Genomic DNA, 16084 nt, shown 5'->3' on the forward strand with positions numbered 1-16084 from the left:
TACACAAGAAATTTTAAATGGTGCAAACGTTATGGGGTCTTCTCCATACAAAGGCCAATAGCGCTCACATTTTTTCTGTCATCCAAAAAAAAAATTAGTAAGTAATTCATGTAAGTTTTTCTTAAACTGTTATAAATATTTTGTGTCCTGAGGTTCTGCTTACTTCTACTTCCCCAAAACAGAAAAACCCACATTAGCAGGCATGGAGCTGAGAGAGCTTAGATTTACCCAATTGTTTTAAAAAATAGGCTACTCTGTCTTCTCCAAGAATAGTCATAAGAACCTTACTGACTTAAGTGCATAACTGTTCATTGCTATCTGCCAGGTCTACAGAGTAGACCAAAGATCCTCCTCTAGACAAGAAAAACTAATTTTAAAAAAGTGTCTGGTACAAGGAGGTATTTGGTATAAAGGTTGCTAGGCAAGTTGTATTGCTTGTAACATGACAATCTCTACAAATATCTGGCTGAATTCTCATTAAATGTAAAATATGTGATGAAGTGGAAAGAGTATTCTACTTGGAATCAGAAGAATTTTGCAAGTACTAATTCTACTCCTTTATTGACCTTTAGTTTCTTTATCTGTAAAAATAGGAATAATAATCCTTATCTTACAGAGTTGTTGCATGTTTGTTAAATAAGTGTATTTCAAAGGTACCACAGATGGTAAAACCCCTACACAAACATGATGTATTAACTATTCAATTTTATTAGAGATTACAGAAAGTGTAGTCAAATAATTTGTCCTCTTACCTTCCTATTTTAAACAGGTATAGAGAAATAATGATAAATTTTCATCAGTTTCTAATATCAAGCACCTCATCATTTTAGAAAATCAGGTAAGTGAATGAAAAGCCTAACTTTATGGAAAATAGAATGATTCAGATATTAAGAAATGATGCAATTTGTATCAAGGCCCAATAAAATCAAAGTCTCTAAGTGACCATCTAGCTTAAATAAACCTTTTCAGCAGTGGGAAATGCATTGGTTAATGAATTCCTAATTAAATCTTCACAGTTCCAAATACAGTAAATGGAGTTATTACCTATAGGCTGAATGAACTATAAGTTGACAGTAATGCTCACAGAGAAACAAAGTAGAACTGTCTGGTATGTTGGGTTAGCTAACATTTTAGAGGCTTAAAAACACAGGTAACTTCCAAATCTCATTTTCCAAGAGATGTTTACAGAAAATGATTAAATTAAATTCTCTCTTTTTTTAGATAGGGTCTCACTTTGTCACCCAGGCTGGAGTGTGCAGTGGTGCAATCACGGCTCACTGCAGCCTCTACCTTCTGGGCTCAAGTGATCTTCCCACCTCAGCCTGCTGAGTAGCTGGGACCACAGGCGTGTGCCACCACAACCGGCTAATTTTTTTTTTTTTAATAGATGGAGGCCAGGCATGGTGGCTCATGCCTATAATCCCAGCACTTTGGAAGGCCAACGTGGGTGGATCACTTAAGGCAAGGAGTTCAAGACCAGACTGGCCAACATGGCAAAACCTTGTCTCTACTCAAAAATACAAAAAAATTAGCCAGGCATGGTGGCACATGCCTTTAATCCCAGCTACTCAGGAGGCTGAGACATGAGAATCGTTTGAACCTGGGAGATGCAGGTTGCAAAGAGCTGAGATTGTGCCACTGCACTCAAGCCTGGGCGACAGAGCGAGACTGTCTCTCCCCACAAAAAAAAAAAAAAAAGATTTAAAAAAAATAGAGATGGGGTCTTGCCATGTTGCCAAAGCTGGTCTCAAACTCCTGGGCTCAAGCAATTCTCCCACCCTAGCCTCCCAAGTAGCTGGGATTACAGGTGTGAGCCACTATACTTACACTTGGACCTTAAATTATTTTTGAGAGTTTAAAAAACATTTTTTTAATCTTTTACCTGACAAAACTTTAATACCTTGAAACAGATAGAAAACAAGTTGTAAGAGATTAATTTAGTTAAGAATAGAAAGCGGTGTGACTAACAATGCCCCTCATTCAGATGAGCAGTAATAAGATTATATTGGTACTTATATTCCTGGTATAAAACTAATAATGATATCAAAAACTATGTGTTAAATATCATATATACATAATCTCTAACACTGCAAGGTGGGTATTATTTCCTTTCAAATGTGAGGAAACTGAAGCTCAGAGTGAACTGTACTGCACCATGGTCAAAATGCTTGTAAAAGGTAGGTTTGTCTGATTTAATTATCTATGCTTTTTCCACCAGGTCACATTTAAAGTCAAGATCAAAGTCAAGGTTATCAGATAATTTCATAGTTCCTAACTTGCTCATAATCTATTACTAATAAGACACAGTGAATCACAAAAACCTTTCGCTTCAAAAAATTATGTACTCAATACTACTTGATTTTTCATCAATAACTTGATACATACTATGAGCTTACTAATATAATGAAAAGAGAAATACATCCTAAACCTTAACAGTAACTTAAAACATTAGGAGAATGACATTTAAATTCTCTTAGACAATTGATTAATAATATTAATGTATATATTGACAACCCTTAAATAGATAACTTGATTACTTAATAATTTCTCAGTTTTTATATTTTCTCATTTTATTCACTTTCTGTCCAACATTACTTAATACTGATATAGGAAATAGCTGGGAGTAATGGAATAAATTAAGGCTTCCCAATTATTTATGTAATATAACTGAAAGATGTATCTTTTGCAATATATTGCTTACTGAAAAAATTAACATATTTACAAACTAAAGATAATTTTAAATATATTAACTACATTAGTATTAAAAAACTTCAAATAAAATCACTATGTAATTGGTAAGTTTGATTTGTATGTCATATTTATAGAAGACCACACTTTATAAGTTTTATTTAAATATGAATTATCTGTAAATATATCATTACCTCCTACAGTGAGGACAGAATATGATGCTGTAGGATACCAGAGTAGCTTTGAAATAAATTTTACTTCGACATAGCATAAAAATACCAATGTTAGAAAATCAGGGTAAGAAATTATCTTCTCTCAGTTTTGAAGATAGGAAACAAACAAAACATACTGTGGTATTAACAAACAGACTAATCAAGATATTCAGGCCTGGTGCAGTGGATTACATGGGATTATATGCTTGTAATCCCAGCACTTTGGGAGACAAAGGCAGTTGGATCACCTGAGGTCAGGAGTTCGAGACCAGCCTGGCCAACACGGTGAAACCCTATCTCTACTAAAAATACAAAAATGAGCTGAGCCATGGTGGTAGGCGCCTGTAGTCCCAGCTACTCGGGAGGCTGAGACAGGAAATATACCTGAACCCGGGAGATGGAGGTTGCAGTGAGCCGAGATCGCGCCACTGCACTCCAGCCTGACTGACACAGCAGGATTCTGTCTCACAGTCTCAAAACAAACAAACAAACAAACAAAAATTCAAACCATATATTAATGATAACCAGATTTTTAAAATGTATTTCCACTTGTTCAATTTTATTCCTATTTAAAAATACCTCTCTATTTCAGTCCATAGATGGCATTCTAGTTACAACACCATTGAATATTTGAAGATTACTAAGTAACAATACCTAATTAATTATTGTTAAGTACAGGCATACCTCATTTTACTGTGTTTCTCAGACACTGCATATTTTACAAATTGAAGTTTTGTGGCAACCCTGCACCAAGCAAGTATATCGGTATCATTTTTTCAACAGCATATGCTCACTTCAGGTCTGTGTCACATTTTGGAAACTCTTGCAGTATTCCAAACTTTTTCATTATGATGATATCTGTTATTGTAATCTGATCAGTGATGTTTGAAGTTACTACTTTGTTTTGGGGTGCTACAAACTGCTCCCATATAAAATGGCAAACTTAATCAACAGATGTTGTGAGCATTCTCACTGTTCCATTGACAAGTTTTTGTACAGTCTCTCTTCCTCTCCTTGGGCTTTCCTATTTCCTGAGACACAATATTGAAATTAGACTAACTAATAACCCTACAATGGCCTCAAAGTATTCAAGTGAAAAGGGTCACAAACTTTTCACTTTAAATAAAAAAGCTAAAAATGATTAAGCTTAGTAAAGAAGGCATGTTGAAAACTGAGATAGGCAGAAAGGTAGGCCTCTTGTACTAAACAGCCAAGTTTAGAACAAAAAGGAAAAGTTTTTGGAGGACATTAGAAGAGCTACTCCAGGAAACACACAAAAATTAAGTAGGTCAAACAGCCTTATTGCTTACATGGAGAAAGTTTTAGTGGTCTAGATAGAAGATCAAACCAGCTGCAACATTTCTACAAGCCAAAGCCTAATCCAGAGCAAGGCACTAACTCCCTTCATTTCTATAAAGTGTGAGGAAGCTGCAGAAGGAAAGTTAGAAGCTAGCAAAGGCTGGTTCACGAAGTTTAAGGAAAGAAGCTGTCCCCATAACATAAAAGTGCGAGATGAAGCACCAAATTCTGATGTAGAAGCTGCAGCAAGTTATCCAAAGATATAAGCTAAGAGCACTGATGAAACAAGCTATACTAAATGACATATTTTCAGTATGGATGAAACATCCTTATATTGGAAGAAGGTGCCATCTAGGACTTTCAGAACTAGAGAAAAGAAGTCAACGTCTAGCTTCAAAGCTTCAAAGGACATGCTGACTCTCTTGTTAGGGGTTAATGCAGCTGGTGACATTAAGTTGAAGCCAATGCTCATTTACCATTCTGAAAATCCTAAGGGCTCTAAAAATCATGCCAAATGTACTCTGTCTGTCCTCTATAAATGGAGTAAGGCCTGGATGTCAGCACATCTGTTTACAGCATGTTTTTGTTTTTTCAACCCCACCCCCAGCCCATCCCTATTGCATGGTTTAATGAATATTTTAAGCTCACTACTGGGGATTACTGGTTGGAAAAAAAAATTCCTTTCAAAATATTTCCGTTTACAATGCACCTGGTCACCCAAAAGCTCTGATTGACATGTACAAGGAGATTAATATGTTTTCATGCCTGCTAATACAACATCCATTCTGCAGCCCATGGATCAAGGAGTAATTTCGAGTTTCAAGTCTTATTATTTAAGAAACATATTTTGTAAAGCTAAAGCTGCCATAAATAATGATTACTCTGACGGGTCTAGGGAAAGTGAACTGAAAACCTTCTGGAAAGGATTCAGCATTCTAGATGCAATTAATTACATTCATGATTCGTGGGAGGAGGTCGAAATATCAAGATTAACACGAGTTTGGAAAAAGTTAATTCCAACCCTCGTGATAACTTTGAGAGGTTCAAGACTTCAGTAGAGGAAGTAACTGCAAATGTGGTGGAAACAACAAAGAGAATCAGAAGTGGAGCTTGAAGATGGAAATGAATTGCCACAATCTCATGATAAAACCTGGAATGGATGAGGAGTTGCTTCTTATGGATAAGAAAAGAAAGCAGTTTCTTGAGATGGAATCTACTTTCTTGAGATGGAATGAATATACTTTTGGTGAAGATGCTGTGAACACTTGAAATGACAACAAAGGATTTAGGACATTAAATCAACTTAGTTGATAAAGCAGTGGAAGGGTTTGAAAGGACTGACTCCAATTTGCCAAGTAGTTCTACTGTGGGTAGAACAGCAACTGCTGTTGCTATCAAACAGCATGGCATGCTACAGAGCAATCTTTCATGAAAGGAAGAGACAATCAATACGGCAAACTTCACTGTTTCTTATGTTTTTATAGGTGGAGTCTCCCTCTGCCCAGGCTGGAGTACAGTGACATAATCATAGCTCACCGCAGCCTCAACCTTCTGGGCTCAAGTGATCCTCCCACCTCCGCCTCCCAAAGTGCTGGGATTCAAATGTGAACTACCGTTCCTGGTCCTGTCTTATATTTTATCAAAAATTGCCACAGCTACCCCAACCTTTAGCAAATACCAACTTGATCAGTCGGCAGCCATCAACGTCAACAAAACCCTTTACCAGCATAAAGATTACAACTAGCTGAAGGCTCAGATGATCATTAACATTTTTTAGCAATAAATTATTTTTAAATTAAGGCCTGGAAGGCCAGGCGCGGTGGCTCACGTCTATAATCCTAGCATTTTGGGAGGCCGAGGTGGGCAGAACACCTGAGGTCAGGAGTTCGAAACCAGCCTGGCCAACATGGTGAAACCCCATCTTTACTAAAACTACAAAAACTAGCCAGTTGTGGTGGCACATGCCTATAATCCCAGCTACTCAGAAGGCTGAGGCAGGAGAGTCGCTTGAACCTGGGAGGCAGAGGTTGCAGTGAGCCAAGATTGTACCACTGCACTCCAGCCTGGGCAACAGAGTGAGACTCTGTCTAGAAAAAATGAAAAAATAAAATAAGGCATGAAGTGTTTTATAGGTATAATGCTACTGAACATTTAACAGACTATAATACAGTATAAATATGACTTTTATATGCACTAAGAAAACAAAAAATTTGTTTGAATTGCGCTATTGTGGTGGTCTGGAACTGAACCTATAATATCTCTGAGGTATGCCTGTGTGTGATAAAACATACTTACAAAATATAAAAGAAAACAACATGCTTGAGAGATTATTTTGTCCCTTGTATGAAATAAAAGCAACAGCAGTACCCCAAAATAAAAGAAGTATCTACATTAACTGCTTATGTTAAGACTATAATAATAAAAGACTAAGAATATTTATCCCTAAAAATAAAATAGTAAGAGGAATAGATTATACATACCCTTCCCATCTCAAATTCTCGGCAGGCCATTACAATGATCTAAAAAGTGATGGTGGGGAGTGAGATAAAGAATGTATCAGTTAAACACAATTTTACTTTTTAATAAAATACAGATTTCAAGAATTTTGCACCCTGAGAAGTATAATTGGCTTGCCTAAAAAAGTAGTTTCAATATTAAATGTGTAAGTTAAAGAAATTATCAAAATTAGACTTTCCAAACAAGGGCTAACTATACAGCAACAAATTAAATTGGTTCCAATTAACATGATGTTTTTGGTTTGAATTAAATCATGTAAATCTTACAGATTTACTTTGTGAAATTATATTAAATTATATTAAAATATCACTTAGGATATTTACCTAATTATAAATAGCACTATTAATTAAAAATATATTTATAATTATTTAAATATTGAATGCGTTTAACACCATTTTAAAAGTTGATCACACCTGCTTTTTCCCATTTTATAATGTAAACTTTCCAACACACAGCATAGTTGAGAATTTTACAGTAAACATTGTATAGCCATCACCTATATTCTATCATTAACATTTCACCATGTTTTATCACATAGCTATCCCTCTATCAATCCATCTTATTTTAAAAATGCATTTCAAAGTAAGTTGTGAACATCAGTACACTCTCCCCAAAATACTTCAGCATGCATATTATTATCTAGAACACAATAAATTTTTTTTTTTTTTTTTTTGAGACGGAGTCTCGCTCTGTTGCCCAGGCTGGAGTGCAGTGGCGCTATCTCAGCTCACTGCAAGCGCTGCCTCCCGGGTTCATGCCATTCTCCTGCCTTAGCCTGCTGAGTAGCTGGGACTACAGGCGCCCGCCACCACGTCCAGCTAATTTTTTGTATTTTTAGTAGAGACGGGGTTTCACCGTGTTAGCCAGGATGGTCTCGATCTCCTGACCTCGTGATCCGCCCGCCTCGGCCTCCCAAAGCACTGGGATTACAGGCATGAGCCACCCCACCCGGCCAATCTAGAACATAATTTTTATATTGTTTCCAGTATTTTTCCCTTGAGGCAAATTTTACATATAATGAAATGCACAAATCCTAAAGTGAACATTCTCTGAGTTTGGACAAATACACACATCTGTGCAACACAAATCTTATCAAGATACAGGATGTTCCCATCATCCAGAAAGTTTCTCCATGCTCTTTCTCAATCCCCAAGCACATCTAGTTTTTAAAGTGAAGTACAGCAAATATAAATAACTGGAAAATTTCCCCCCTTTTATTAATCTTTCAAAGACCAGAGGATGTCAATGCTTTAGAATCATTACAATTCCATTAAAAAGCCGTAAGACAAAAATGAAAGTTTCACATTACTGATTTTCCACATCCACACAATGAAAAGTATCAGTGCACATGGTTAGGTTTCAAGAATACTACAGAGCAGTATAGGGTAACTCTTTGCAGTATTCTAACTAATTTCTCTGCTTCTAAATCTAAGGGCATTTTATTTCCCTTCATCCAAAAGAACAAGAGGGCACTGAATGAACTCCAGGGATAGATGAAATTCTCTTACACTGCATATTTATAGTCTATTTATAGTTGTGTGTTTATATATATTTTCCTGAGAAGAGGGACTCAAATGAGTATAACTGTACTATCAAGTATTTTACTGACCTATTAGAGCACTAATCCTTTTCTGCTTTTTATAAGTTGTTTGATAGCTGTATCATTACTTACTGACTTAGGACAAGATTTAAATTATTATCACACCTTCTTAAAATATTTAGCCTAGTTTGTAAAAATTTAATGAGACATCCTAAAAATGGGTCCATCTTTTTAGTAAACATCAGCAATAAGTAAACATAATTATGGATTTTTAAAAAATCCCCTCATTCCTTATTCAGTAAAATAGCCTATGTCATTACATAAGTATTTCTCAAAATTTATTGTGAAAAGTAAATTACTTACCACAACATTATACTCCCATATCATCCTCCAAAAATCTATTACTGTATTTGCTAAAGGTCCTTGAGTTGCTACATATGCTTTTGGCCCATAGACGCCCTAAAAATGGTTAAAAGCAAATTTCACATTTATTTTGATTACCAAAAATATTTCATTACCCAAAATATAAGGTTTCAAATTGTATTAGTAATATTGTTGTTTTAACTTAAACCATTTCCAAATAATGTGTCTTTCATAGTATATTAAAGCATGGCAAAATATATTCAATTCACTTAAGCTTTTGATGACTGTTATTACTTTTTGTTTACTGGATATGGTGCACAGAATAGGTATTTAAGAACCGCCTTATGCTAATTAAAAATTATTACTTACCTAGGCATTAATAACAAAAGCTCTAATACCTACTCAACAAAGCTAACTGGCAGAAATACAGAGCATGCTCTGATTCTAAAACAATACTAAAACTAGTGAAGAGCTCTTTCTTAGTTTCTTCCATAGCTACCTTCCATTATCTATTCAACTCAAAAGTTTATCAAGCATCTACTATACAGGTTTTTAATAATGAACATGAGAATATAAACCAAACAATGTCATTGACTAAAATACTAAACTGGTACATAACTGACTTATACAATGAATCAGTGTCATTAAGCATAAGTAAAAACTATAACTTTTAACAAACAGCCTTAAAAAAGAATATGAACATTGACAACATCTGAAATAGCAAACTATCAATTTATTAGTTTTTATTTAATGTATTCATTTTGGTTTTTAACTTTGTTAAAAAAAGAAATTTTTATTTAAAACCATGACTGCTGAATATTGACATAGATAATAATTTTACCACATAAACTTTTTTTTTTTTTTGAGACGGAGTCTTGCTCTGTCACCCAGACTGGAGTGCATTGGCACGATCTCGGCTCACTGTAACTTCCACCTCCTGGGTTCAGGCGATTCTCCTGCCTCAGTCTCCCGAGAAGCTGGTATTACAGGCATGCACCACCATGACCGGCTAATTTTTGTATTTTTAGTAGAGACTGGGTTTCCCCATGTTGGCCAGGCTGGTCTCAAACTCCTGATCTCAGGTGATCCACCCGCCTAGGTCTCCCAAAGTGCTGGGATTACGGACATGAGCCACCGTGCCTGGCCTAGCATAAACTTTTATCAGTTAACATTTTTATCAACAAAAACATATGAAAATATGTATAAACACCATATATAAAATAAATGAAAATTATACTATCATATCACTTGAAAGATTAAAAAACACAGATTAGCTGATGGAAAAAAAGCCTTTTATTTAAACTGAATCAAGTGGCACTTTGCATCTATCTCTACTGATACCATAAAGAACTTGACGCTGGGCGCAGTGGCTCACGCCTATAATCCTAGCACTTTGGGAGGCAGAGGTGGGTGGATCACAGGTCAGGAGATCGAGACCAAGGCAGGAGAATGGCGTGAACCCGGGAAGCAGAGCTTGCAGTGAGCCGAGATAGCGCCACTGCACTCCAGACTGGGCGACAGAGCGAGACTCCGTCTCAAAAAAAAAAAAAAAAAAGAACTTGACTGCTTTTCATCAAAGGGTATCTAAACAAAGATTATAAAAGAGACTATTTAATCTTGGATTTTGGGTTGCCACCTGAAACAGTGACAACTGCCAAAAGTTTTCCATTTAAAGCTATGTTCTAGAATTTTAAATCAGTATTATCCAGTAATCCCACCCCTAGTAATTTATCCTAAGAAATTATTCAAAAGAACAAAGATGTTTACTGCAATATTATCATTTAAAAAATTTGGAAACAACCTATATGGGTCAACAACAGGGATTGATGATGTTCATTTGTGTCCAAAGGGATAACTGAGAAAATAATTTAGTAATAGGTAAGACTTCCATGGGAAAGAAGAAATAAAAAAGAAAATGTTATCTCTGCTATCACAAAACTAAGTAGAAACTATTTATCTATATGAATAAGAAGGCTAGAAGGAAAGCATATAAAAACATTGTGCCAGGGCAGTGGCTTTATTTTTATTTCTTTTGCTGTTGGTATCATGTTTGAGCAATTCAAAAAGTTTTTACAAAACTAGTATGTAGAAAGACATTAATATGGCAGAGAAACACCATTTAAAATTAGTACATACCTTTATAAAATTTGCATTGATATAGTCTGAATCTTGTGAAGGAGTCTTTAATGTCAATTTAACTCGGCTGTGATCAACTACGAGAAAAAAATTCATAAAATTATGTATGGTTGACACACAGGTATTTTCTAATGAAGCGTAAGTAAGGTTAAATAGACAGCTTAAGAACATTTATTTTAAAAAACAGTGGATGAAAATGGACTCTAGGTACCAGCAGGGTAATTTCTAACATTAAACTGAAAGGAAATGAAATAAATTTTCAGACAATCACCACCTGGCAGGCACCTGTAATCCCAGCTACTCGGGAGGCTGTGGCAGGAGAACCACTTGAACCTGGCTAGGAGGCAGAGGTTGCAGTGAGCCAAGATTGCGCCACTGTACTCTAGCCTGGGTGACAGAGTGAGATTCTGTCTTAAAACAAAACAACAACAGCAAAACAAAAAAAACCAAAAACCAAAACAAAACAAAAAAACACCACCACCAGTGACGTAAAGCAGTGTATTAAAGTTGCAATAAGAATCATCTCTGGAACTCTTTTAAAATTCAAATTCCAGGACATTATCTCTGATTTACTAGAGCAGAATCTAGGGTTTCAGCCTCTGCAGCTTTTAACAAACATACCAAGTGGCTGATGAATACTAACCAGTGATACACAAGCCCATATGCTAAAATTCTTATTAAAAAAATGTAACTTTCATATTTCACAAGAAACTGTAAAAAGCAAATTATAACAAATTAATGAATTGAGATTATATATAAAAAGTGTTCGACACTGCTCTTGGCTAATAATAGTTATTATTAGGTAATAGAGTAAAAAAATCTTTAAAAAAATTTTATGAAGTATATTTTTCTTTTAAGTTTTTATTGATTTTTTTTAAAGGAATATGTATATAATTTTTAAAAATTAGACCTTAAAGAAAGGTATAAAGTGAAAAGTAAGCCTCCCCTGCCCTTCAATTCCAGGGCTCTCTCCCATCAAGATACTATACTAAAGTTATTTTTCCCATTCCAAGTGTACTTATTACACATATAGTTATATACTTTGAAAAACTACTACACAAATGCAAGCATTCTATACATGCTGTTCTGTATCATTACTTTTCAGTTTATAGTATATCCTGGAACTCTTCCCAAAGCACAGAAAGATTTACTTTATTATTTTTACTATTATTTTAAAATACAGAGACAAGGTCTCACTCTGTCACTCAGGCTGAAGTGCAGTGCTGCAATCATAGCTCATTCGAACCTAAAACTCCTGGGCTACAGATCTTCCTGGCTCAGGCTCCCAAGTGTTTGGATTACAGGTGTGAACCATTGCACTCAGCTTGCACTAGGCTATCTCACTCTTTTTAGTGTAACAGAGAATTCCATCATGTGAATGTTTCATTCTTTATTTAGCTACTCTACTGATGGGCCATTTTTTTCCTATTAAAAACATTACTACAATGAACACTAATGTATATATAGCTGTTACCAGCATTGCTGTAGGGTAAATTCCTAACAGAGGAATTGCTACTTGCCTTCTAAAAGGTATGAAACAATTTATACAGGGTTATGTAATAAGGGTGACTGGGTATTACCAAACTTTTCATCACTGACAAACCAAAAAGTAAAAATATCTTGTTTTAATTTCCATTTCTTGAATTATGCAAAGTATTGTATGTTTTAATATATGTATTGGTTCTGTGTACTTCTTTTTCCATAAACCACTTGTTTATATCCTTTGCCCATTTTTCCACGTCTGTTTTGTCCTACTGATTTTTATGAGATCTATGTAAAAAGAAAAAATCAGCCCTCTGTCACAGGAAGTGCAAATAGTTTTTTCCAGTTTGTGCTGATGTTTAAAACTTTTTATTTAGAACTAATTTTAGATTTATAGAAAAACTGTAAAAATAGTACAGAGAATTCCCATGCCTCTCACTGACCTTCCTCTAATAGTAACATATAACCATAGGACAATGATCAATAATACCACAAAATTAACACTTATAAAACTATTAATTAAACAAGACTATACAAATCAGTGTTTTCTAATCTTTTTTCTCTTTCGAGGATCTCATATTAAATTTAATTTTTAGTGGCCAGGCATAGTGGCTCACCCCTGTAATCCCGGCATTTTGGGAGGCCAAGGTGGGCGGATCACATGAGGTTAGGAGTTTGAGACCAGCCTGGCCCACATGGCGAAACCCCATCTCTACTAAAAATACAAAAACAATTGGCAGGGCATCGTGGCGCATGCCTGTAATCTCAGCTACTCGGGAGGCTGAGGCAGGAGAATCACTTGAACCCAGGAAGCGGAGGTTGTGGTAAGCCGAGATCGCGCCACTGCACTCCAGCCCGGGTGACAGAGTGGGACTCCATCTCAAGATAATAATAATAATAATTTTTATTTCTCCTTAGTCTCCTTCAATCTAAAAAAGTTTCTCTGATTGATTTTTTTTAAATGACTGGAACGAAGTTATGAATTTTTGGTAATACCACAGAATGATATTGTGTCCTTCTCAGTACAACACATCAGAGGATACATGATATACATATGCTTTAGTACTTGTGATGTTAACCTTGGTCACTTGGTTAATATGGTATTGCTTGGTTACCAAAAGGGAAAGTTACTGCCTTTCCCTTTTATAGTTAGTAAGTATTTGAGGTTAGATGCTTTCAGATTATGAAATCCTAAAGAAGTAGAATTGCCTAGTATTCATTGTTTCTGGATTAGAAGAGACCATAACATACAACATGTAAAATGCCATTATTATTATCAAATTATAATCCCTTCTAATCCATGAATGAGTATCAAAGGCAGTAAAAATACAAAAGGAAATACAGAAATGTTAACAGACATGAATAAACTTCTTAGCAAAGTATTAAAGAACAACTAATAGTAACTAATTTATTTTTCATTGGCTCAAATTTTATACATAGCACTAAAGGCCCAGTTCTGCTAATTTAATTGATAAATTTACTTTTAAAAAAGTCTTCTTTAGAAATTTGTAGAAGACACATATAAGGAAGATATACTTGCTTCTGGTAAAAATTATTCATCTCCTCACTGTATTCTAAGAAACAGAATGTTTAAAATATGTTTGTCAATGCTCTGTCATTTATTTCACGCCACCCTACATGTCCCATCCCCCTTTTTATATGCCATTTGGGATAGGAAATACACATACAAAAAAAAGCTATGACTCTGGAAAATGAGAATAGAATATTCAGTGGTTAGGATAATGATGGCTGAATAACTACAGGAAGCTTCCTCTTACCATGTTTGCCAGTAATAAGGGGTCTCAGTTAATTACCCTTATTCATATGGCATATTAGCCTCTATTCAAAGTATCTCAAAGGCAGAATACAATAGCTGGTTTACCACTGGGTCCTCAGTAAAGTTTCTGGTGACTGTAAATCCAAATGAGAATAGTGGCTCCCAAATGATAGTTAGGACTGGTGCCAGGCTGGCTACATGCAGGCTGGTAATTTCTTTTTTTAAAAAATTTTCTAAGATGGAAAATTTTAAGCATACACCAAAATAGAACAGTATAATGAATCTTTGTATATCCATTACCCAGCTTCATTATCAACATTTTGCCAATCTTATTTCATCTATCCCCAATCATTCAACAGCTGGGAAAAGCAAATTAAAATCCAAGATTTCTGGAGTACTATATCTTGTAGTAAGTTCAATTCAGTAAATTAAAAATGGGGCACAGAAATACCCTTTTTAAAACTCCTCATTTAAATTCTAAAACACAGGCAAATTTGGTAGTCACTGCTTTCTACTATGTACCCACAGCACATGAGATTTAAAAATCAACATTATGCTACTTATACAGCATATCATGTGTATTTTGATTTTGGCATTTTAAATGTGAATTTTAGTATCATTCATCCAATAAATATTTATTGCATGTAATAAGCACAATAATGTTGTTCATATATCCATAGTAAAGTAGTAGCAAGGAAAGGGAGTAAGGAACATCTTGAGGATATCAGCAGTCTTCAGAGGTGTGACAAGCTGGGTCTCAGGGAATGAGAAGTTTGCCAATGATTAAAAAGAAAAAAAAAATAGGGCATTATAGGTAGCATAATAGGTTCAAAAGTATAGAATTAATAAAAAATAGCTACCATGGAATGAACGTTTCCTCTAAGCACATAATTTTATCCTCACCACACACCCATGGAGATACAAGTTATTATCGCTATGCACAGACAGAGATATGCCCAAATCACAAAACTGAGATGGCAGTGACACATTTGAAACTGGGGCTGTCTGATTTAAAAGCCAAGGCTCTGGGTCTAAATAAGTACATGTACTGAAGAGATATGAAGCAACATGGGACTACTGGAAGGAAGCGGTGAGCAGCAAGGCTGAAAATGTAGCCGCCTGTTCTCACTCACTTGACCATAGAGCAAAGAAGGGGTGGGCTGGAATTGGAGTATGGAACAAATGCATGATTTCAAATAAATGAGTGTATATCCACCCCAGTTCTGTCCACTGAAAAGGCCTAAAAGCAATGACACACCAAACCCTGTTCAACTGTGGGGTCAGCCAGGCCTTCCAGGATTGCTCCCCGCCCTCCCAGCTGGCTTTTCTGCCACATTCCACTGCCACAGCAGACTGGGTGTCCTTCACCTGCCTGCATCTTCTGCAGTTTGTTAAGTGGCACCCTTAGCTCCTGTGACACCTTAGGGAGAAAGCCACAGCACCCATGATTTTGGGCCACCATTAACACCCGGCAAAGTGCCGGGAACTAGAAGTAGCAAGAAAGAACTTGGGTGGCTGTTTTAATATTCTTCATTGGTGCTCTTTTTTTTTTGAGACAGTGTCTGGCTCTGTCACCCAGGTTGGAGTGCAGTGGCACCATCTTGGCTCACTGCAACCTCTGCCTCCCAGGTTCAAGTGATTCTCCTGCCTCAGCCTCTCAAGTAGCTGGGACTACAGGCACATGCCATCATGCCTGGCTAATTTTTGTATTTTTAGTAGAGGCGGGGTTTCACCGTATTGGCCAGGCTGGTCTTGATCTGATCTCAAGTGATCTGCCCGCTTCGGCCTCCCAAAGTCCTGGGATTACAGACATGAGTCACCTCGCCCTGCCAGATTGGTGCTCTTATTAAGTATATTTAGAAATAATCTCAGTATCAAAAAACTGAAAACAATTATTCCTCTCCATGGTTTTGCTAGCTATCCATCCAAGAGAAACAAAATCATAGGTTCACACAGAGAGTTGTATGACATGTTCATAGCAGCATTATTCAATATGTTCATCATTCATACAATGGAATATTATTCAACAACAAAAAGGAATGAACTATCGATGCATGCTACATCGTGAAT

At 35.9% G+C, this 16084-nt stretch overlaps 1 protein-coding gene across 2 annotated transcripts in view; it reads right to left on the reverse strand.

Moving 5' to 3' along the window:
• The window catches only part of PTPN12 (protein tyrosine phosphatase non-receptor type 12), a 103364-nt gene that overhangs the window by 48447 nt on the left and 38833 nt on the right, over positions 1 to 16084 (reverse strand). For both annotated transcript variants that reach the window (XM_004045637.5, XM_055392518.2), the window contains exons 3-6: positions 10756 to 10832; positions 8620 to 8715; positions 6680 to 6718; positions 4 to 75 (exon numbers count right to left, since the gene is read on the reverse strand). In XM_004045637.5, coding sequence (XP_004045685.1) covers positions 4 to 75; positions 6680 to 6718; positions 8620 to 8715; positions 10756 to 10832 — 284 coding nt within the window. The remainder of the gene's footprint in view (positions 1 to 3; positions 76 to 6679; positions 6719 to 8619; positions 8716 to 10755; positions 10833 to 16084) is intronic.

This window comes from Gorilla gorilla, chromosome 6, assembly GCF_029281585.2.
Source record: "Gorilla gorilla gorilla isolate KB3781 chromosome 6, NHGRI_mGorGor1-v2.1_pri, whole genome shotgun sequence".
In the NCBI taxonomy this organism is placed as follows: domain Eukaryota; kingdom Metazoa; phylum Chordata; class Mammalia; order Primates; family Hominidae; genus Gorilla; species Gorilla gorilla.